A 25,973-nucleotide genomic window follows, 5' to 3' on the forward strand; every position below is an offset into this window, starting at 1 on the left:
CTTAAAAGTTAATACTTCAGAGACTTTTATAAAAGTCTCTAAAAGTCATTAAAATTTGAATACCGCAAAACTTAAAGAAACTTGTAAAAAGTTTTAAATGAATACACTATAATTTTTAGAGACTTTTTTAAAGTCTATAAAAGTTTCAATTGAATACGCCGTGATTTTTAAAGAGTTTCAAAAAGTCTCAATTGAATACTCTTAAACTTTTTAAATCCCAAAAAGTCATTAAAAGTTTCAATTGAATACAGCCCCCTAAGAAAAATGCCACAAAAATGAGTTTTTTGTTGTATCATAATGGCTCCAACTTGCACTTAATGTGATTAGAGTTATTCTAATTTTTCAAAATAGACAAATTATTCGTTTGTAATAACCGGATAATGTTACATTCTATGCGTTGAAATTGTTATGTTTGTTTCTCCAGTTCTATCTAATTTAATTTACTAAATATATCGTCCAAATAACTTGTATGAACATAACTTGGTATGAACTTATTCTTTTGTGAAAACTATCGATAATGAGTACACAACAAATATTTTTAATTCTTTAAAATAGAAAATGAAAGAAAAATGTAACATAGTTAATAATAAATTAAGGTACAAATTTTCGAAACTATCTCAAATGAAGGAAATACAAAAACTTGAAATTCATCTCAAGTTTTCTATGAATAAATGAATTATATGATATTTTTTATACAAAAGTAGATTCAACTTTTTGGGCAAATTGTTGTCAAATGACCTCTTTAACGATAATATTAAATCGGTATAATTTCTTAGTGGACATCGACCAAATGAGTAAACTAAAGATTGACACCTCAATAAAACGATCCGACCTTAAAATTGTTAGGGACATTTGAAAGTAGCTTAATTTAGTAAGAGTTGCTTATGACCTGTTCCCTCACTTCTTGGATGGCTTATTAAGTGTTGACCCACTTATTGATTCACTTGGCCCACTTATCGATTTTGGGCTTGGCCCATTACAATACCTAATAACTAACCTATATATGCTTCCCCTCTTTTGCTTGGTCACTTATAGGTTATTGTTGTGAGAAACCTCCTTGTGAGAATAACGACGATTCTGCTTTGTGCTTCTTTCACTGTGCCTTCTCCATCTATTTCTCTACCATTGTGGTTGCATTTGTGGCTACAACAACACTCTTTCCTTATGTCCAAAGTGGGTACAATCAAAGCAACCGAAGTGAGGGTTGATAGTTATAGGATTTGGGTCGTGATTTGAGGTGTTGTTTGGTTGGATTGTTACTGAGCTTTGGAAAACTTCTTTGGTGATCAAATCTTCCACTAAACAACAACTATCACTATACTAGAACAATTATGACACCACTAACAACTACTAATTTTGGATTTTATCACCCTTTCTTTCTTTCACTTTTGTGTTCTGAATGAAGTCTCTGTTTCCACAAATTTGACAAGTTACAACGCATCTTACTCAATCTCTAAGTTTCCTTCCTATCTTTTATAAAATCACGCAGATTAAATAAATAAATCAATAAATAAACTTAAGGACATCATTATAAATGTGAATTTTGAATTTTTCACCTCGTGCTTCGATAATCGAGAACCTCCAAAAATTAAACGTGAAACTGAACCATTGAAAATTTGGCGGCCAACTTTCATTTATTGGTGTTCTAAGTACAGACAAAATAGAATGACAGGTTACTTGTTTGACTCACTTAATTATCTTCACCTGCAACATTACTGAGTGTTAGCCCCCGTTTAGCCTCACTTTGTTGATATGAAAATGGGTGCAATAGTATTTTTTTTTTAAAAATGAGTGATTTAAAATGAAGAAAATTTTTTTTATTTACCTGTAATATTATTTTATGAAAGATTGTTTGATTGAAAATAAAAATAAGAAAAATGAAATATAATAAAATGAAAATTAATGAAGGCCAAACATACTATTATTGAATAATGAAATAGAAAAATAAGGTCCTAAATCATCGGCCAGATCTAAATTTTTTGACAGGATTGATTAACTTTTGTTAATGGCACCGCCTTTTTCTTTTATCACATTTTTTTCTTTAACTTTCTAGTGCATATGGTCTTTGATGACATTTTTGACTTAAATATATGTTAGGAAAGCATGAAATGTTGTAAAATAATGAGATAATTATTGATAATTATTTATATTATCAAGATATATAGATAAGTCTTATCTAGTTCAGAGAGTCTATTTCATTTTAATTGTAACTTTTATTTTAAGAGCTATAAATACGGATTTTGATTCTGAATAAAATAAACACTTGAGTTTTGACTCTCATATTCTCTTCTCTATTCATAACGCATTATTAGCACAATAACTTACATGTTTTTTATTTCTTCATCTGTATCCCAAAAGAAAAGTCCAACTTGAGTGGCAACCTCCATCACAATCAAAATCAATTTGTTTGAAACCAAAATCTTTGCATTTATAACGAATTATAATCTTCCGCCGCCTAAGGTATATGATTTTCCACATTATTATATTATATTATATTTATAATGAATGGATGAATGAAATTCTTGGGCTGAATGAAATATTAGCTTTCTGTAATCCATATGAATGGTGAGAAGAGAACCATAATCATCCACACACCCAGATTTATATGCTGATTTTATATCTATATATGTGTCTGCGTAATTTCATGGACTGCCATGTCTGGCAGTCCATAAAGATGCTATATGTATAGATATAGGCTCTACATATATAAAAAAAGGTTGAACCCCAACCTTAGGGGCCCCCACCGACCCTGCCCTGAGCCATTGTGGAGGAGGTAAATCGCAGGATGTGCCTCCCAGGAGCCAGGGTGGAGAGCACATGGATAGGCCAAGGCTATTAACCCATATGGTAACTCCCGCTTGCAACAAAGCCAATTCCACCTTGCGGGGAATCGAACTCTGCACACTGCCGCGCTGAGCCCTATCCGCCCTCCCCTTTGCCACTGGGAGATATGCCCTGGGGGCTAGGCTCTACATATATACATTGTCTGCATCCATATGTTTACATTTAAATATGCGTACATATGGTATAATGATTATTCTGGAATCCATTTTCTATTCATTAACAATTATGATGATTCTAAAAAAAACACGTTGGAATATGTTCAATTGCTCAATAATTACAAAATATATTATATTGTTTTTAACGTAATTATATATTTTCGATTTTCTTTTATAAACTTTAAATTTATAATTTATCATATTGTTGCTCCTAAAGTAGCGCAACATTTAATTTATATTTCAGTAGAATATTACTTGTTCTTGAAGAGCATGAATTATAATTTTCAATATTCCGAAAGAATATTGACATATTGTTTTGAAAAAGCAATAGTAAAATCTAACATACTTCTCAAGTAGTTCATGTTTTAAAAAATATGTTATTTAGAATTAGTGTTTTATCCCTGAAGGAAAAAACCTAAATTATGTCATGTTGATATTGATTACTTGATTAACTATTATGTTATGTTTAATCATATTTTTCAAAAATAATTGTATTTTCTTTTGCTTTATTGTGTAATTAATCAAATGAGAAAGATTATGAAACTTAAGTTTGCTGTACTTAACATATCTAGCAAAAAAATATGTGTCATGGGAACTCAATATTGATATCCATTTCGTCTCAAAAAATTTGAAATAGACAATAAAAGAAGAAAATAAAGAACCCCTGAAGGATTGTGCAAAAGCACTCACCTCCCTTTATTATCAACTTCGCCATAGATTGAAAATTGAATATCTTAGCGAGAAAGATTCAAGGCTCTTTGAAAAAACTAATGGAAAGATTTGATCATTAGAGGATTAGAGTCTTCCCCAAAATATGTTATGAGTGGATGTATCTTCGTTTGCAAGACTTTAAAATTGTTAGCTAATACAATTTTAAACTGTTTAGAATATGTTTAAAATTAACCTTGTGTAGAGAAAAATCACTGATGTTGGAAAACTTTTTCTACCTTTTCACACCTCAAATATGCTTATACAATAGTAATATTGTAAGCATGGTTTCAAAAAGTATTCAAAACTTATATCTTGTTTGCTTGTAACTGAACAAAATAATGAAATACTGATTAAAAATCATGAGTTACGTACAATTGGTTCTGTATCAATGCCTGAAGTAGATTGTACCGCATTTCCTAAAGCAAATGCAATATCAATATAAAGACATGGACGTGAACGTGAACATGGATTGCATGTGGACACGGACTTGCACGTGAAATAAGCCATACATGAAATAATCAACAAAATTATCAACAACAATGTAACAATTTTAAAAGGCACAAAATTAATGAAATTAGTGCATCCAAAAAGGATGCACGAAGAGGGTTGCTTTTGATGTAAATTGAAAGGGCATTGAGCACGTACCTATTGTACGACAAAATATCATGTGAATCTCCACCAGAAATCAATCAAAGGAAAAGGAAAAGTGGAAACAAATTTTGATGATTATGATAGTCCAATTGATGTGACTCTTTGGATGTCTCTGATTTCTTTGCAACTCTAAATGAGAATATTGACCATTTAATTGGAGGTGGTGTGATGTAAGATATAGAATAGTTTAGTTTTTATGTTTCTAGTATTTCCCTTTAGTTTAAAATATGCTTTTGCTTTTCGCAACAAAAATTTTGCAACTTTATTGTTCATCGTTAATTTCATAAATATTGAATTATGTTTACTCTTCTCAATTTAAATTCAATTATTTTTTAAATATATCTATTTTTTTAGATTTATATATGCATGATGGTCATCAAGACACCTACTTAATTGATAATGCAACTACGCATACTATTATTCATGACAAAAAATATATTTTTTTTAGATTTAACACTACCAAATAAAGTACATCGAATATCATTGAAAACTCCGCAGAAGCTTGTATTATTTTATCAAATAATATAAAATTATATATTGACGATATACTCTTTTCTAGAAAATCAAGAAAAAATTTGCTTAGTTTTAAATATATTCGCTGTAATGGATATCACATTAAGACAATGCAAGAAAATAGTGTCGAATATCTTTGCATAATTTCTTTTATATTTGGTCAGAAGTAGATAAAAAGAAGAACTTCATGTATTCCCATCTAACATGGATCATACATTTATAAAAATAATTGAATCAAATATTGTCACGAACTCAAAGTTCGTCGACCTAAAAAGTTTCATACTTTGGCACAATCAATTTGGACATCCAGTAGCTATAATGATGTGTCGAATAATAAAAACTCACACGAGCATTATTTAAAGAGCTAGAAAATTCTTTTACCTAATGATTATACATATGTAGCTTGTTCGCAAGGTAAGTTAGTCATTAGGAGTCCGTTTGAGAGTTATTTTGAGAATTGATTTTTTGACCATTAAGAGAAAAGTGGAGTTCACTTGTGAGAGAAGAAGTCAAATATGATGGCTGAAATAATGAAAATAACAGTCAAAAAATCAATTTTTTGGGTGAAAAAATCGCTCCCAAACAGGCCCTAAATTTTCGACTACAAAGGTTAATATTGAATCTCCAACTTTTTTTTAAAAAGAATTCATGGAAATATATGTGGTCCAATACACCCACCATGTGGACCATTTCATTATTTTATTGTATTAATTAATTCTTCTACTGGATTATCATATATTTGCCTACTTTTCACTAGGAATGTAACTTTTGCTAGGCAACTTTCTCAAATTATAAAATTACAAGTACAATTTCTCGATTACTCTATCAAGACTATTTGTTCTGGTCATGAATATGATATTTTTCACATACGGGTTTTTGTTTGTGCAGTTCAAGTCCCTATTTCACCCCCCACAACGTACTAAAATGGGCCCCTAACGAAAACTTGGTATTTCTATGGGTTTTGATTCACCATCAATTAATAGGTATCTTGAGCCTTTTACAGATGACTTATTTACTGCATGTTTTGTAAATTGTCATTTTGATGAAATAACTTTCCTAACTTTGGGAGGGAAAAATTTACATCCTGAAAAACAAGGTAAAATTTCTTGAAATGAAATAACTCTATCTTACTTTGATTCTCACAGCAATCAATGTAAATAAGAGGTTGAAAAAATAATTCATTTGCAAAAAGTTGCAAATCAATTATCTGATGTATTTGTTGACACAAAAATATTGACAAAGTGAAATATACCAACATAAAATATTTCAACAAAAGTTAATGTCCCTGAACGACAATCTGCTGTGATAAATGAATCTCAAATACGCCAAAAGCGTAGTCAACCAGTTGATTAAAAAAACTTTGTACTTCCAGAAAGAAAAGTACAAGAGAAAAACCAACCAAAAATTTCGGAAGAAGTTACATTAGAAAAGACTGATCAATCAAATATTGAAGAATAGGTCCTGAAGAACCATAAGTGTCCGGCAATAATGAGATTTCGATAAATTATATGTTATCTCATAAATTATGGGAATGGAATAATGTTGTTATAGATAATATTTTCGTCTTTAACGTGGCTCTTGATATTATGTAAATGAGGATTTTGAACCACTGTCAGCTAACGACTGTCAAAATAGAAATGATTGACCAAAATGGAAAGAAGTCATACAGACGAAATTGAATTATTTGGAGAAACGAAAAGTGTTTAGACTAATTGTTCGAACACCTAAAAATATAATCCCTGTTAGATACAAATGAGTTTATGTCGAAAGATAAACGAAAATAATGAAATTGCAAGATACAAAGCTCGACTAATAGCTCAAAGTTTCTAACAAATGTCGGGAATTGATTATGAGGAAACATATTCTCTCGTAATGAACAACATCACTTTTAGATTCATAATTATTTTGATTGTATCATAAAAGCTTGACATATTTGTATGGCTTACTTGATAGTGATATATATATGAAAGTTCCTGAAGGACTTAAAGTATTAGGAACAAACGATACATGCCTGAAAACTATGTTCTCAATTAAATTATAAAAATCACTACATAGATTGAAACAATTTGGACGCATGTGATATAATTATTTTAACTAATATTTGTTGAATGAGAGTTATAAAAATGACGACTTCTGCCCATATGTTTTCATAAAGAAAACAAATATTAGATTTACAATTGTGACAATTTATTCTAACGATTTAAATTCGATCGGAACTCTTAAAGAGCTCAACAAAACTGCTGAATATTTAAAAAATGAATTCGAGATGAAAGATATGAGAAAAAACAAATTTTGTCTTAAATTGCAGATTGAACATTTTTCAGAAGGATTAATTATTCATCAATTTACATATATAGAAAAAAAAATTTAAAACATTTTTATATGGATAGTGCATATCCATTGGCATCACCTATGATTATTCAATCACTTGATATGAAAATAGATTCATTTCATCCACTTGAAGATGTAGAAAAAATTTTTGGTTCTAAAGTATCATATCTTAGTGCAATTGGAGTATTAGCCTATCTTGCAAATTGTACTCAATCAAACATAGTTTTTTTTGTAAACTTCCTTACAAGATATAACTTTATACCAACTTAAAGACATCGTAATGGTGTTAAATACATCTTTTATCACCTGAAATGTACTATTGATTTAAGATTATTTTTTTTTCTCAAAAGTCAGGATCTGCTTTAGTGGGATATGCAGATACATGTTATCTCTCTTACTGATATAAAGCTAAATCACAAACAAGATATGTGTTTACACGTAAAGGAACTGCTATATCATGGAGATATGTGAAGTAATCATTGACAACAATATCTTCAAATTATTCTGAAATTATTACAATCCATGAACATGTTGAGGAACATGACTTATTATATCTAAGCATCATGCGAATTAACTTTAACAAAAGATAGTCTAATAATTTTGTATGAAGACAATGCAACTTATATTGCATAACTTAAAAGAGGCTATATTAAAAGTGATAAAACAAAGCATATTTCTCCAAAATTTTTTCATATACTTGAGATTAAGAAAAATGATGACATCAATAGTTAACAAATTTGTTCAAGTCATAATGTGGCTGACTTATTCATAAAAGCAATGCCAACATCCATATTTAAGAAATTGCTTCACAAGATTGGAATGTGTTGACATAAAGATTTTTAGTAATTTTCATTAGGGGGAGTAGCTGTACTCTTTTTCCTTAGTTTAGATTTTGTCACACTAGATTTTCCTAACAATGTTTTAATGAGATAATATTTTATTTATACTCCGAAATATTAGCAATTAATTACACTTTTTTTTTCTCTCTTTAATTTTTTCCCACTTGGTTTTTATCAAACAAGGTTTTTAATAAAATAGTTATTGTAAAAATAATCATCAAAGGGTGAGTGTTGTAAAATAATGAGATAATTATTGATAATTATTTAATATTATCATGATATATAGATAAATCTTATTTAGTTTGGAGAGTCTATTTCATTCCAATTGTAACTCTTATTTTAAATCCTATATATACTGGTCTTATTTTAAATAAAATACATAATTGAGTTTTGACTCTTATATTCTCCCTTTTTCTTGTCATAACATGAAAAGACTTATTGGTCATTCTAATTTTTTTTTTTAAAAAAGAAAGTTTGAAAAAAATAATTGTTATTCGTTTTGAAGGACATTAACTACATATTTGGACAGAAAACAGTCATCTCACCTTTTTGTGAATTGTAAATTCTCGATATACTTGCTATCATAAGAAAATTACAAAAATACCCTTAAATTATTAACTATCGTAGAGATATTTCGATCCAAATTTCATCATCATGTTTAGCTGTCATTAAATAATGTCCAATAAAATAAATCGCGTATCTTTATATTTTATTGTTGGACATACAATATCATTGTGTTGCCAAATAGACTGAATGACTAATATGTTCATAAATATCAAACTGAGTTCATAACAAAAGTGCTAAATTGACATTCATGAATTAGTTAACCTAATTAAAAATCAAAGCACTGTTTGAAACTGGCTTCTCAAACTTTAAAGTCTCTGCATTGCACTGTATTCCAAATAATTTTTTTACCTCAACATCAGCAAGAATATTCAATGCTAACCAACCATCACTTTTTCTTGTTAGGGAAAGATCAAATCAAACAGGTCAATTTTCAAGAAATAATTTCTTCTTGTTCAAAATCTTTTGTAATTTTCAACAAACATTATTGTGAAATGTTGAAATTTAAGGACTCTAATCCATAATTATTTTTGGACGCAAGTCATGACGTAATTAGTTGAATTATCCCGTGTGTTTTTTGTTGATGAATGGTATTCTTATTAAATGTACGATCACTTGTAAGTAGATCATATTTCAATTTAGGATAATGTCAATATGCCATATTTTTAGAGTGGGAAAAAGAACCCAATTTGCAATTTAATTACGTAATGGGTTTTGTAAACTCGCTTAATATAAACAAGAGTTATTCTAATTTTTTGAACTAGAAAACGGGGTGATGTTACATTTTAAGCATTGAAATTTGTTAAATTTGTTGCTTCAATCCCGTCTACTTCAGGGTATTGAATCTATCATAAATAACTGTACATGAATATGGCTTAAGATGAAATTATTTTATTGTGAAAACTAATGATGATGTGAATATACAACAAATAATTTTACTTTCCTAATATAATCATACTAGAACATTTCAGACACCTAATGAAATATTACAGATAAAATAAAAGAGAAAAATGATTCATCACGGTCACGCGTAACAATGAGATATTGAAATTTAAGGAGGATTTCCTGAAATTTCTACTTCTAGTGCGATTAATTTAACATGATCTCTAACCTTCTTATTTTTTGTATTTTGTCAATTCGTGTCTGCATGCAGATAAAAATAAACATAAGGATTTAGTGTATTCCTTTATAATAAGTTGGCTTTTGAATATAGAATTACAAAAAGAGATTCGATTGTATATTCGTCTTAGAGTATTGTTTCCTTTTTAATTTTGAAGTGACATGAATAGAACTCAAAATTTCTAGAAATTTAAGCACATTAACTAAAAAAGTTGATGAAACTTAAATCAAAATTAACAATTAATTTTAATCCCACACATACTAAAAATATGATTTTTAACAAAAATAAACAAGAGATGAATCTATCCATCTAAAAACATCAAATTCGAATGTTTGGACAATTGTCTCGCGCTTTGCTAATCAAGAACCATCAAAGATTAAATGTAAAATTTGTAACTTGCAAAAAATTAGAGAACAAATTAAAATAATAACTCACTTGTATGATGTCATGTAATGATATTCCCTCAATAATGAAAGTAAATAGACATCATTAACGGTTGATATTTTTATAAAAGAATTATATAAATGCCCTTAATTTGAGTCGTAGTATGTTCACAGCGAAAACACTGTCAAGGGACACTCGACATTTTTACATTGGTAAATGACAAGAAGGCGAACCATACAAGTGCTGCATCGATTCCCTTGTGAATAACTCTTTTTTTGTATATCTTTAATTTAGATAGAACTATTCTTTTTAGCATATGATATGAGTATTTAAATATATAAATTTGGATTAAGTAGAAAAAAATCTATCAGAATTGATTTAGATGATGTATCTTTCCATTATCTATGATACACATTAATCACATGTCAAGTAGCGAAGGCGATAACACTCAATGGTTGAGAGCAGACGACATGTGTGAGGGGAGGTGTGATATTATCATTTTCTTTGTTTAATTTCAATTAATTACAAATGATGGCATGTAGAGTGCATTTCCTACAAAATTAAGTGTCAACTGGATGAAATAGCTTCTTATGGGCCATCTATGTTATAAACTTGAAAGACTAGGGACCAGTGTGTTACTATTCTTGACAAACTTATTTACACTAATAAGTTGGAGGACTAGTAGTGCAATTTTCATTTTAAAAATAGAAGATTTCTCTCTCAAGCTCAACCCTTTCACTTGTATAAAAGGTGATCAATAGCTTCCATTTTCCTTCACAGCGCGAGGGAATCACACACTTTACTGCATAATTGATTCTCCAAAAAATATGGCTACGCGCATTCATAGTCTACGGTACAGTACACAAATTTTCACTCCGACCATTGCTAGTTTAAGCACTATGGTACTTATATCTTTTATCAGCTCCGTTCATGGCCGAATTCTAAGTTTCAACTCCTCTGATGATTTAATCTCGGATGGAATTAAGGGTGTTGATGATCAATCTGTAGCTCTTACTGCAAACGATGTTCTTCTGTCCTCAAGCACTTGCCATCACACATATGGCTTCCTACCATGTGCAGAAAATACTGGAGGATATATTTACCAAATACTGGTCTATCAAGGTCTACTAATATTTGGAGAAATGCAGCTGGGCACCGGGAGCAAGGGTTTCTTTAAAATCCTAGAAAATTATTTTGGCACAAGCAAATTTGTTAGTATCATTTTCCGAATCCTCATGGGGTTACCCGCAATGATGATGATGATTTGTAAGTTATAATTGATCCTTTTAGTGTTTGACTCTTGCATTTGATTATGTTGCATAGATTTGAAAACATTTCGGAAATAAAACTTTCCGAGAATCTTTCGCATAAGTTCTATACTTGTTTTTTTACTTATTAACAAAATTCGAAACCTTAAGCAACACAAAATGCTAAAGGAAACAATCGTTGTTTGTAGTATCTGGAGTTTTCGGTAGCAAAGAGACCGCTCGATCTCTGGTGTCACTTGGAGTGGGTATCTATGCTGGAATCACTGTCTTTACTCTCACGCTGCAGTGGGGTATATGTCTGATTTTTGGCGCAAAAAAATCGCCAGATAAATCAAAGACGTCTGAGCATTCAGAATCTCAAATTTCATGTTGCTTGCAAGTCAAAGAAAAATTCAATGAATTAAAAGGTTTTCCTCTTTCACATGAATTAGTTGAATTTTGCAATTGAATATATAAGAACTGACAATTCTTTCTTAACTGCAGATACCAGTGTTAAACTTCGAAATGAAACCCGTAATGTAGCTGGGATTATGCTTCTTTCTTTGATTCCTTACATTATTGTGCAACTAGTTGATATCTTCAACACATCCCACATATTTCTTTTGATACCGTTCATAGTGTCTGCCGCATCTTTACTTCTATATTTCATCTATGAGGTATTATGGAAGTAAGCTAACCCTGCATCACTAGCGATTTAACGTACAATATTGCTAATTTTCTTTTCTTTTTCAGACTCTGGATGAGTGGATGCAGAAATTAAGTTCAGATTACATGCAATATGAGATTCTAAGAGAAGCATTTTTGAAGCATGTGGAACGGTGGGGAAAACTTGTTGATGAGGATGATGGGAATCCTAACTTTGCTCTCATCAAAATGTAATTTTTGAAATATTGCATGGTATATTTTCTAATCATGTCCGATGAAGGATCTCATTGTGTACTTTGTCTTTGTAGTCTATTTTGTGAAACTGATAAAGATGGAGATGGATATATAACAGGGCCTGAAATGCAAAAGTTGTTTAATAAAATCATGCCAGGAATGTCCGAAGTGGCCATAAATAATGCTGTTGATAAATCAATGGAATCATTTGATGCCGACAATGATCGTAAAATCAACCAAACTGAATTCACCAGGGCATGTGTAATGTTAGCTGAAAAAGGTGATTTCTTTTCAACAGAACTTCAAGACGAGGCAAGCTTCCTAATTTACTCAAATTTTAAAAATATTGATACTAATGGAAGTATCTTGTAGAAGTTTTATCTGCAAGATGTTGGTTCTATAAATGTATTCAAATTCCTATCACATTTTTGTAACTTCTTTTTCTAATAGGCATCATAGTAGTTTTTGAAATTAATGATAAATATATTCTTTATTTGGTTGATCTGCTGCAGAGCTTTCAACAGTTTAGTCGGATGGAGAAAGAGAAATTGGAAATTGATCCAATAATGTCGAAAATTCTAAAGCACGCTGAAAGCCAACTACTAGAAGGATCGCTTATCCGGGAGGATGGGAAACCAAACTTTGAGAGAATTAACACGTAATTTATCACAATTTACCTGTTTGTTTTTCAGTTTGACAAAAATTCCTTACAATCTTCTTTTTATTCTGGCAGCCTCTTCAGAAAGTATGACAATGACAATAACAAGAAGATATCAAGAAATGAATTAGAGCAAATAATCAATACAGTCCAATTCGAAAATTTGCACCCAAAATCTGAGGATGTGGTAAACAAAATATTTTTCAATTTCGATAAAGACGGTAGTAATATGATTGAAAAAGAAGAATTTGTCAACGGATTGCGAAATTGGCTTGCTAAAGCCAATCGTGTTGCTAAATGCTCCGATAAAACTAAAAGTGTGGATAAATTTGACAAGGTGAGAAGGAAATTGTTTTAACTTTTTACAAAAGCTTTTTGTTACGTTTTGTACAAATTACTGATTTCATTGGAAATTAACTAATCCATTTTTCTTTTCTCCTCCCTTAACTTGCAGATTGTATGGGATAAATTTGTCTATGGACACTCTTACTGGAATATTGTAACATGTGTATTTAGAATAGTGTTGGGTATTGTTATATTGACCTTCATTGGAGGACCTCTCACGACAAGTATCCTACAGTTATCATATGCCATGGGCGTGCCTTCTTTCTCCATCTCATTTGTCATAGTGCCATTGGCCATGAATGCAAGAACCTTAATAGAAGCTATCTTTCCGGCCAGTAAAAAGACTGAAAAAACTGCATCTTTAACATTCTCCGAGGTCCCTCCCTCCCTCCCTCACACACACAAAAAAGCAAGCACTCAAGCATGCGCACACGTATACACAATAGTAGAGCATTAACAAAGAATTTTGAAGTACTCATTGGTGAAACCATTTTCATTTGACTTGCAGATTTATAGTAGGGTCGTAATGAACAACATCTCGGGTTTGACAACATTGTTAGCAGTTGTATACGCGAAGGACTTGCCATGGGATTATTCAGCAGAAGTGCTAACTATTTTGGTTATCTGTGCTATAGTAGGGATTTTGGGAGTCTCACGTACTGAATATCCTTTTTGGACTTGCTTGTTAGCATTTTTTCTCTATCCATTCTCATTGGCATTGTATTGTTTTGTTGAACTTGTTCTTCACTGGAATTAACCCGATCATGTTTCTTGGGTATTTTACACTCTTCTGTCAAAATAATGATGTTGTTGTGCTATCTTATTAGGAAAGAAATAAAAGAAATATTATTGCCTATCAGCATCATGTTATGTTCATAACCATCATTTGAAAACTTCCATAACAAATTGTCAACATATTAATTTAAAAACAATGCATTAATTGCAATGGGCTTCTCAAACTCAAGTATCTGTATTCCACAGTTTTCAAGAAAATAATTTATGCATCGGTGACAAGAATCCAGTAGATAATATATAGAGTACAAATCCATATTTCGCCTCAAGATCAACAAGAATCAATTCTATGCAACTTCTCTTGGGGAGTAATTAACTTCAATTTAGCCTATGTTTGGCCCTCATTTTTCAAAAAAATTATTTTTTTTCAAAATTTATTTTCAACCACATATTCTCCAATAAATTAAATTTACACACAAATTGAAAAATTTTCCTCACTTTTTAATCACACATTATCCAACAAAACACTATTCTAAAATGCATTTTAGCCAAAACAAATGAGGCTTAAGCAAGGGCTTAGTGTTGTAAACTAGAGAGAAAAGAAAAGAAAAATAAAAAAATCAATAGATATATGTGTACTTTATTGATAATCAAAACCTTTATATTTAATATATAATTACACTCCCCTTGAATGACTAATTATACAATATCCATTTCGTTAGAGACATTTCTTGATAAATATAAAACGAAGAAAAAAAGAGCGGTTATTTTTTGGACTACAAAAATAAATGTTACTTTATTAAAATCTTGCTAAAAAATAAACAAGATAAAATCTGAGTAGAGAAAAAAGAGTACAAATACTCTCTCTAATGTTGATGGCTGAAGATGTTCAAGTTGAGTATTCCCATCTCATATTCCAATTTCTTTCATGTAGACGTAGAGAAGGCTTTTTATGATTATTGAACATCTATATCACCAATCTTCCGAGACTCATTGTCTTCATACAACATATTCATATATCCCTTTTTTATTTTTTTTTTTTTTTTAAATCTTTATTCAATATGATAGAATGTTGAAAAATAAGCGTTATTGTTGAACTCTACGGGCGTATCACATACAATTTATAACACGTGAGAGTAAAATAAAAAATTTATATTGAAGGAAAATGTCATGGAGGTTATGGACATCCTACCTGCTAGACATGGTCAGCTAATTGATTTTCAGCTTCACGGCTTCCATTCTGTATGAAAGTGTGCATACTTACTTTTCAATTCCCTGACCACTTTATTATGGATCAATGAATTCTTGAAACTATACCATCCCTGTATAATGCAGGTCGGTTATTTGGCAATATCGATTTAACTTACAACATATTTGGAAGTCTTCGACCAAACAAATATTTTACAGAGAACCGATAGTGAAATATGAGGAACACCAAATCCTTCTAGAGTCCAAACCTCAGTACTTCTGGTCAGGAGCACAAGGGGAATGTGGAAGCTAAGTTGAACGAAACGAAGGCATCGATACAGAGGTTGCAATCCCTATTTTTTTTTAAATCTCAGGCTATGTCTACTCCCTCCTTTGCTATCACTGATCTAGGAGACTCTGACCTCGTGTCGCAACTTTTTGAACTTTGTCATCGGTAAGCACAGCCTCCTTTTTGCTTTTCGAATTAGAAAATTGATTTTCCCGAAATTATATACGAAGACAAATTATTCTGTTAAATTTTTCTTAATATTTAATGTTGATTCAATTAAAAATATGATTCTAGCTAATATTTTTATTGATAAATGAATTTAGGTTCATGTACATGTGGAAATCAACGCAACAATTTCATGAAATCAGGAGAATGGATGGAGGTTGACGGTAGGGGGCAATCTGTGCAAAAAAATTTCCAAGATGTTTTGAGCTATTTTTAAAAGGTGTGGAGTTCTCGACAATTTGACCAATAGATATAGTGGTATTGTATTGTTTAACCCATAAAAAAGATAAACTTCATTTTATACGTTAACATGTTATGCATATAATGCATCGATACCAAATATTCAATCCAATGCAATGTCATGGATATTTCTCAAAGAATAAATTTGGCACCGAAGATCGAGAAGAAAATTCCTCTGTCGTTAGATTAGGATTGCCATTTTCCTCATCAGTATTTTTCTATCACACACAAAAAAGAAAAAAGAAAAAAAAGAGTTGTTTATTTCTCAACTAGAAAATAAAGCTTTTGCATAATTATTAGGCAAGATTAGATTGTGCAATATTCTTCTAAAATATTTGATACATAGGTCGTCATTCTTCAAGAATATAACTATATATATTTTTTATTATTAATACGGTATTTAATTATATCATATTTAGTTATGCTTCTTCTGGGTTATAACATAAGTAAACATGATTATAAATTATATGATATTTTCGAGATTTGTGCTATTTTGGGAGTACGGCATGATATTTTTTAAAATATAAAAACTCATAAAGTAAAGCTCTTTAAGAGCAATAACACAGGTTTTTATTTTTTATTTTATTTATTTATTTTTTCAAATTATCTGAATTTGTGTTTCTTTTAAAAGCAATGAAATAATTTTGTTTTTTCTGAAAATAATAATAATAATTATTCTTCTAGAATATTTGTTTTAAATTTATACTTTCTCAAGATTAATAATACAATCTTATGTAAAATTGCCAAGAAGTCTATAATTGGTATAAGTAAAAAATATTTAGCACTTTGTTATATAATTTAAAGTTAAGAGAATACTTACATTTTCTTCAAGTGAAAAGAAGGTTTTCCTTATGAACTCAATTAATTCTATATTTTCTTATCTTTTTTATGTGTGTGTTTTATTGAGAATTAAATTCCTATATTTATATTAAAAAAATTAAGGGCGAGAGAATAATTATTATAATTATAGGGACTATAGGGATATAATGATGGTTCAATAATTACTATTTAACTTAAAACATTAGGTCTATTTATAATTACAAAGATTGTGTTCATAGTGAGCAAGTAAAATACTGTCATCATTAGGGTATTGGTTAAAGAATACAGTGCAATATGACAAATCTAGATCAATCCGAGGAGAATGATGAAGATTGGGATTTAATTATATTTTTCTTAGTATTTATTTATTAATTAAAATTAAAATTTTAATTCCATTTATTTCAGGTGAATTATGGATATTAGCGCTTTTAATTTTTGTCTTTTCATTTCGTTTTAGTAATTATCAAAATCTCTGTAATTATCTAAATTCTAGTTATTTTTTTAAATAAGAGTCGTAAGCCATTACGGCAATTTGTTGTTTTTGGAAAAATAAAAATTATTATAGAGTTTGAATTTTTTCAATCTCTTAAAATATTTTATTATTTGATATTTAAAATTAACGTGTTCAAATTCTTTCTATTCGTAGGTAAATCGAAAAGTTTTGGGTGCCTAAATTTTTGGTATTCTTAAAAATAAATAGAAATTAGAAGGTGATCGTATTGCAGTATTCGTCTGGAATCAATGAGACTTTGATAGTGTATTTGTTTATTTACTTGTATCGTTTCATCTGCATCAAAAACTAAGCTAGATCTTCCCTTACACTCTCAAAAATTCCAAATTATAGTAACAGCTCTTGACAAAGCGAGCCAAAAGTTTTCTAAGGATTTTTCATGGAAAGAAGAGGGACCTACCCTTATTTACAAATGGGAACAATACATATATAAGGTGTTTCCTAATCATTTTAGTTTTAAGAAAGAAAAAAAAAAATTATACTGAGGAAAATGTCATGTAAGTTATTGACATCCTGCATAAACCTCATTTTTTCATACTCGTTGCCTCCCTTATTTTGTCCTTCCTCTAAGGGGTTGTTGTGTAACAAGCATTGCTCCCTAGCATTTGCTTTACTCTAGTGATACACTAAGCTTGGCTTTCTTAAATGCAGTTGTACTCGAAGCTTCATCATCCAATCTAGCAACGGCATGAAGCTTTTTCTTCCCTCGAGAACCTGGTCTTTGCATTTTATTCTTTTTGAAAGGGGAAAAAAGTTATCTCCACCATAGTGAACCACTCATTTTGATGAAGATGAACAAAAAACCTTGAGAAAAAAAGTACATTATTTTTCAAAATGTTACAAAAATTGTCTCATTAAAAATCATGCCAAGAAAATTCAACCGGATAAAACCTTCATTAAGGAAAAAAGAGTACAAGAGTATTTGCTCTCTTCACGATCATATCACTTGAATTATATATTTTAGGTATATTAAATATTTTATGGATAATATTAATAATCATGCCAGATGAGCAAGTTATAACCACATTTATTATACATATATCAAGTTACACATATTTTTAAAATAATAAAATATAGACTTGTGATGTAATCACCCCAAAATAATGTATTTATATAAGTGTTTGCGAAATTCATTATGTTTAAAGCTGTGCATTACAAGTTAAGATTTTATTTTTCTCGTTTCATTTTCACGTAAGTAAAGATACATAGGTGTTCAAACTACAGGTCTACAAACTTTAGTTTTTTCTAGTAAGTTCAATTTTATTAGGATTATGTCCTTCTATGTTATTATTCTTCGATGACTTTCCTTCAATATTATGACTATCTTCATAATATGACTTGCTACACGATGAAAAAATATTATTTTTTTTCCTTTTCCATCCATTTCTTTCACCTTAATGACATAACTTATTAATTAAGATATCTCAATTTTCATTATTTCGGATACCAAATATTTTTTGAATTTTGTAATTTGTTATGTCTATATACTCGCCAAGAGTATTCTCAATAACGGAACCATCTTTACTATTTTCTCCATTTTTATTTTATTTTATTATTATTTTTTTTGGAGATTTTTGTGTTAGAATCGAATGTAATCACACTTCAGGCATGCCATGAAATAAAGTGTTGAAGAATTGTCATTTCGCGATGTCAATTTGAATTGGAGCATTTAACGTGGGTGTGGGAGATATTGTAAAAATCTTTGATTAGTAAATACATCTATATGTCAAATTATCTTTTACGATGATCTCGAAATTATAATGATGCATTATTTTTATCATTCCCAAAATCTGATTCCTCCACCAATGCTGAGTAAACAATTCAATTAAGCCCCCGTTTGGCCCCATTAATTTCCGTTTCATTTTTCTCTCTTTTATTTTCAACCACACAATCTTCCATAAAATAATATTACGCATAAATCAAAAATATTTCCTCCTTTTTTAACCACTCATTTTTCAAAAAAACAACATTCTACCAATTTTCATAGCCAAAAAATGGAGGCCACATGGGGGCTAAATTGTATATCAACAAGCCCAGACCTGTTTAGGTTTAAGATTTTTTATAGGTTCAAACTAATTATGTTTATCAACATTCTTTAATGATAGTGAAATAATTGTACATACATCGTACTTATTGAAAATCATTAGATTGAAAATATTATGCTTTGATCATAAATCAAGTATAGCGGGAACAACTTTGATATTATATGATACTATAAGTTTTGCTATATTTAAAATAGCATTCCGTAGATAAAATTATGAAGAACTTTATTCTCAACAATAATGTTTTAGAAATTAATTGAAAGTACTTAACAGTCAATGTGTTAAACTATTTAGTATCATTGTTAACAAATATTTATTAAAACATTGGGATGTCTACTCAATATCATTGACAAGACACATTGTCTTCTGAAAATTATGCTCATAATTTAAACTTTGAGCAAGTAATCTCCCAAACTTCATGTTGTGAATATATAATTATTCCATATAATCATCTAGTAGATACATCAATATCTATATGGCCTGGAGGGTGACGGGATCCCATGTATCAATCTAATTTATTTTCAAGATTATAGAGATCTAATCCTAACTTTAACTTGCAATGATTAATGACCAATATCTAATATAAGAACAAGCATGATATGGGAAGTTATTGGATTGAAGAATGTTCCGATTCTTCATTGAAAGACATTGTTCCGATTCTTCATCGAAAGACCATTTGAATTCTCAAATTCACGTCATTATTGATCCAATAATAGTTGAACTAGTCATGCCAAATAAATAAAAATATTGAGTGCTCGAACTTTTATCTCAATTTTTATGTGGTTATGCTAGTACCAATATAATACCAGTCATGACATATATTTTAAAAGTTTAGTAAAGAACAAATTATTATTGTTGGATTATAACTAACTTAAGAGTGGTCCACATATCCCATATTCCACTTCTTCAGCAACTGAACCAATGTTTAAAAATCACGTTTAGTAACCACCCATAATCTGAGGATGTGCAAAACCACTCTTTGATGGGCAGAGCAATTATAAAAGGGGTTGAGATCCATTCGAAAGGTCCCTAAGCTAATTTTTCACGTTCAATTTGCATACACCATCTAAGCACCAAGAAAGAGGACTTAGAAGAGCCTTGACCCGAAATCAAACACTACCCATAAGCTTGAGAAAGTGTGTGAAGAACGGCAATGGCAGGAGGTACGTTTTCGATCTGATTTATTCCGCATTGATCTAAATGCTATTTTGTTGATTAAAGCATGTTTAGATCGCCTAAGTAGATTTTACATTTTGTATCAGGGCCTTCGTTTTGCCTCTGTCTTGTTTGTTCTCAACCTGCACACTCTCTGTTGAAAAACATGGTTTTTGGTTTAGTCTTTTTATAGAAACTGAGATTAGGAATCTTTAGAAATTGATTTCTGAGAATTTTGATATAAAATTTGCAAAATTTGGTGGACGCAATCATGAGATATGACCGCGTTTTTCATTTGGGTTGGAACTAGGTCGAAACGACCCGGCAGGAGGTTGAAGACGACCTTGAAAAAAAAGGTAAAAAATCTTTTCAAATCAGTTTGCATGTAGAGAGACACGTTAACTTCCCTGTCTATCAATAAAGTACAAAAAACCATTAGCTTTTAGCAATAGGGCCAACTTGCATGAAAAATAAAGGCTGCCAACTTCCATAAAATGGAATAGAGGCTGCCAACTTGATCATGTAGAAATGGAATGTTTAACATTATTATTACTTTAATAAAAAAATTTTGGATCTACACATGTACCAGCCGAAATTTTGAAATTGTATCGCTTTGTGGACCCATATGCTAGAAATTAATGAAGATTATTTGGTGGTTTTGTTCTCCTATGTACTAAACTTATTTTATTGTTTTGTATGTATAATTTTTATTGTTTTGTTATACATGCAATATTGAGTTAAATAATTTAGTACATTAAAATTTAATTTTTCTGTTCATATTGCTTATGGTTTTTGTGCAATTTACATGAGCATATTTTTGTGAATTAAATTAAATGTCGAGTGATCCATATAACTTTAATTAATTGGGGAGTAGCCACATCATCCTTCATTATACAAAATTATTTATTAAATGAATAGGATCATATATTGAATAAAGACATTAATTGTGGTTAATCATATTTAATATAATGAGTTTTATCCCACAGAGATTTTATTATATTTGTATGATTAATTAGGATAAAATATCAAACTATATTTTTTAATTTGTCCACAGGGATTAGAAAAGGGAACATAATTTGATAATTTTATCGTGACGATAAGATGAATCTAATTGAATTAGAACTTTAGCCCATAGGCAAGTTTTATATCACTAGATTCATATTTTGCATGATTTTACATTGGTAAAACATGTCGTATGTTATGTTAGCTTCAAATACTGTAACATGAGCATGGATGTTTGATTTATTACAGCAAGTCAACGTGTTAATTTCTCTGATATGAAATGTGATGTTCCCGAGCTAAGGGGATAATTATAAGGTCTGGACTGAGAGAATTCTCCTACACTTCGGATGGATGGACATGGATTACGCCATAAGGAAGGAGGAGCCCCCTACAGTAACTGCTACTAGCACTCTAGAGGAAGTTCAACTTTATGAAAAGTGGGAGCGATCTAATCGCCTCTCCGTTATGTTCATGAAGATGAAAATATCTACTGGTATTAGGGGCTCCGTCGAGCAGTATGACAAAGTCCAAGATTTGCTTAAGGCCATTGACGAACAATTTGTCACTTCAGATAAAGCGATGGCCAGCACCCTCATTATGCAGTTTTCATCCTTGAAGCTCACTAGTATTAAGGGTGTGCATGATCATATCATGCGCATGAGAGATATAGCAGCCCAACTCAAGGCATTGGAAGTTGAGATGTCTGAATCATTCCTGGTTCACTTTATCCTTTGTACTTTACCTCAACAATATGTCCCGTTTAAGATCTCCTATAACACACATAAAGATAAATGGTCTATTAATGAGTTGCTGACCATGTGTATTCAAGAATAAGGCAGACTACTTATGGAGGAAGGTGAGAAGGAAAAGGTGTATTTGACAACTCCGGGAAAGAAAAAGAAACATTAGGCCAAGGACAAGGGGAAGGGAAAAATCCATAATCAAAAGGACATTAAGAAGGAGATTACGTGCTTCTTTTGCAAGAAAAAGGGGCACCTTAAGAAGCAATGCTCCAAGTTTATGAAGTGGCTCGACAAAAAAGGTACTCAATTCTCCCTTGTTTGTTATGAATTCAATATGATTGATGTTAATCATAACACATATATGGATTGAAACAAGCTTCTTGTCGGTATTTGAAATTCCATGACGTCATCACTTCGTTTGGTTTTGAAGAGAACGTCATGGATCATTGTATTTACCAGAAGGTCAGTAGGAGTAAGATTTGTTTCCTTGTTCTATATGTGGATGATATTTTACTTGCAACTAACGATAAGGATTTGCTACATGAGGTGAAACAATTCCTCTCAAAGAACTTTGATATGAAGGATATGAGTGAGACATCGTATATCATTGGAATTAAGATCCATAGGGAAAGAGCTCGAGGCATTTTAGGTTTGTCTCAAGAGACCTATATTGATAAAGTTTTAGAGAGATTTCGAATGAAGGACTGTTCGCCTAGTGTAGCATCCATTGTGAAGGATGACAGATTTAGCCTAATTCAATGTCCCAAAAATGAGCTCGAGCAGGAACAAATGAAAAACATTCCATATGCTTCAGCCATTGGAAGCCTAATGTATGCTCAGGTCTATACCAGAATTGACATTGCATTTGCTGTTGGAATGCTAGAGAGATATCAGAGTAATCTAGGCGTGGACCACTGACGAGTTGCAAAAGAAAATGATGAGGTACCTTCAGGGGACCAAAGATTACATGCTTATGTACTGATAGATTGACAATCTGGAAGTAGTTGGCTACTTGGATGCAGACTTTTTTGGCTGTGTTGATTCACGAAAATCAACATATGGTTACATTTTCATGCTTGCTAGTGAAGCTGTATCTTGGAGGAGTGTGAAGCAGACTTTGACTAATACTTCCACTATGGAGGCCAAGTTTGTGTCTTCTTTTGAGGCTACCTCACATGGTGTATAGTTGAAGAGTTTTACGTCTGGGCTTAGAATAATTGATTCGATTTCTAGGCCATTGAGATTGTACTGTGACAACTCAGCTGCTGTGTTTATGGCTAAGAAGAATAAGAGTGGTAGTCGAAGTAAACACATCGACATTAAATACTTAGCCATTAGAGAACGTGCCGAGTTCGTGTCTTGTTTTGAGGCTACCTCACATGGTGTATGGTTAAAGAATTTCATGTCTGGGCTTAGAATAATTGATTCAATTTCTAGGCCATTGAGATTGTACTGTGACAACTCAGCTGCAATATTTATGGCTAAGAACAATAAGAGTGGTAGTCGAAGTAAACACATCGACATTAAATACTTAGCCATTAGAGAACGTGCTAAGGAGAAGAAAGTGGTCATTGAGCACATTAGCACTGAGTTTATGATTGCTAATCCTTTGACTAAAGGCATGCCACCAATTTTAAGGATCATGTAGTGAGAATGAGACTCAGTTCCGTGATGTAATTTTATTATACGGATATTTGATGTTTTAATGAAACTCTTATTCGGTTGATGTTTTCTCATTCGTTTTGTACACATATTTGTATATTCATTTACCTTGAGAAATATCATTAAGTTTGGACCTTGAATAAACATAGGGTTATTCATTAAGTTATATGAGCTGGTATTTAAGAGACATGATGCATTGTGATACATGGAAGATAATACTTGCTTTAGAGGACCTATCGCTATGATTCATGTATTATGTTTCTTATTATGATGAATGATGGTATATATGACCTAAGTGGGAGTATAATTAACCAACATAAGAGAGGTCCACATATCTCATATCCCATTACTTTAGCAACTGACCCAATGTTTAAAAATCACGTTTGATAACCACCCATAATATGAAGATAGGCAAAACCGCTCTTTGATGGGCAGAGCAATTATAAAAGGGGTTGAGACCTATTCGGAAGGTCCCTAAACTTATTTTTCACGTTCAGTTTGTATACACCATCTAAGCAGTGAGAAAGAGGGCTTAGAAGAGCCTTAACCCGAAATCAAACACTACCCATAAGCTTGAGAAAGTGTGTGAAGAATGTCAATGGCGGGAGGTACGTTTTCGATCCAATTTATTCTGTATTTATCAAAATGCTATTTTGTTGACTAAGGCATGTTTAGATCGTTTAAGTAGATTTTACAATTATAAGTAGTGAAGTATATCGCTCTATATTATAAAACATTGAATCCTCTAGTGTAGAAGAGTCAATGTTTTACTAGAAGAGTCAATGTTTTATAATAGTGTATGTTTGGTTCTATCTTCCGACTAATGGAAAACCAAGCCTGATAGAATAAGGATTAGCAAGTTTTTATAACATGTCAAAATTTAATTGGAATATTTAAAAAAAAAAATTAAATAAATCCTATCAAAATATTGAACAAAAATGAACAATCGTGATACATCGATAATATGTAATTCCTAAACAATAAAAATAAATTCTTGGCATGTTTCAAATTCTAGTGGTCAAACGAAATCATTAGAGAACTATCCTTAAGAATTATCAAAAGTCTTACAGAAACAATTTCTATGACAACTCCATTGACCATGCAAATATGATCCAAAGTCCAATCGAACAATCAATTAAAATATGTTAGAATAAATAAAGATAAACTTCATTTTACATGTTCACACGTATAAACATATTTCGATTCCAAATATTCAATCCAATGCAACGTCAAGGATATTTTGCAAAGAATAAATTTGGGACCAAAGATTGAGAAGAAAATTCCTTTGTGGTCAGATCAGGATTGGCATTTCCCTCATCCCTATTTTTTTTTCCCAGATAAAAAATTGTTTATTGATCAACTAGAAATAAAGCTTTTGCATAATTACTAGGCGAGATTAAATTGCTCGATATTCTTTTAAAATATTTGTATACATAGGTCATGATTCTTCAGGAATATAACCATATTTTTTAGATTATTAATAAAATATTTAATTATATCATATATAGTTATTTTTTTTAGGAATGTAACATAATTAAACATGATTAAAAATTATATGATATTTTCAAGATTTGTGCTATTTTAGGAGTACAACATGATATTTTTATATAAAATTAAAACTAATAGAGTAATGCACTCTAAGAGCGATAAAACATTTTTCCCCCTTCAAATTATTGGAATTTGTGTTTCTTCAAGAGCAACAAAATGAATTTTTTTTAAATAATAATAATAATTTCTTCTAGAATATGATTTTATATTTATACTCTTTCAAGAGGAGTAATACATTATTTCTGTACCATTGCCAAGAACACTATCAATCGGTATAACTAAAAAAAATATTTACCACTTCGTTTTATAATTCAAAGTAACTACCCAACTAATTCTCTAACTCATCCATCATATCGAGCCAGTTTTGTTTTGTCCGCCCTCCTTAGAAATAGGTGACTAATGTGGTAATGCTTGCTTGATTGAGAAGAAGTTCTTCTATGCCGATCAGCAGCATCAGCATCTTCAGTGACTGCTTATTATGAAGCAAAACTAAAAAAAAGTCTATTTGCCCTCGACCAGAATTCACCCTACCATTTATAGAGTGGTAAAGGAATC

The 25,973-nt window shown here is 30.8% G+C and overlaps 1 protein-coding gene across 1 annotated transcript; it reads left to right on the forward strand.

Moving 5' to 3' along the window:
- Window positions 1-11,006: 11,006 nt before the first annotated feature.
- On the forward strand, window positions 11,007-22,299 carry LOC111370065 (sodium/calcium exchanger NCL1-like). Its single transcript, XM_022991775.1, has 10 exons — window positions 11,007-11,378; window positions 11,569-11,787; window positions 11,864-12,036; window positions 12,113-12,255; window positions 12,334-12,571; window positions 12,772-12,917; window positions 12,993-13,254; window positions 13,372-13,638; window positions 13,771-13,918; window positions 21,767-22,299. Exons 1-10 carry the CDS (start codon window positions 11,012-11,014, stop codon window positions 22,297-22,299), a joined length of 2,496 nt encoding a protein of 831 aa, XP_022847543.1. The 5' UTR covers window positions 11,007-11,011.
- Window positions 22,300-25,973: the final 3,674 nt, after the last annotated feature.

The sequence above is a fragment of the Olea europaea genome, chromosome 21 (genome assembly GCF_002742605.1).
Source record: "Olea europaea var. sylvestris chromosome 21, O_europaea_v1, whole genome shotgun sequence".
Lineage (NCBI taxonomy): Eukaryota > Viridiplantae > Streptophyta > Magnoliopsida > Lamiales > Oleaceae > Olea > Olea europaea.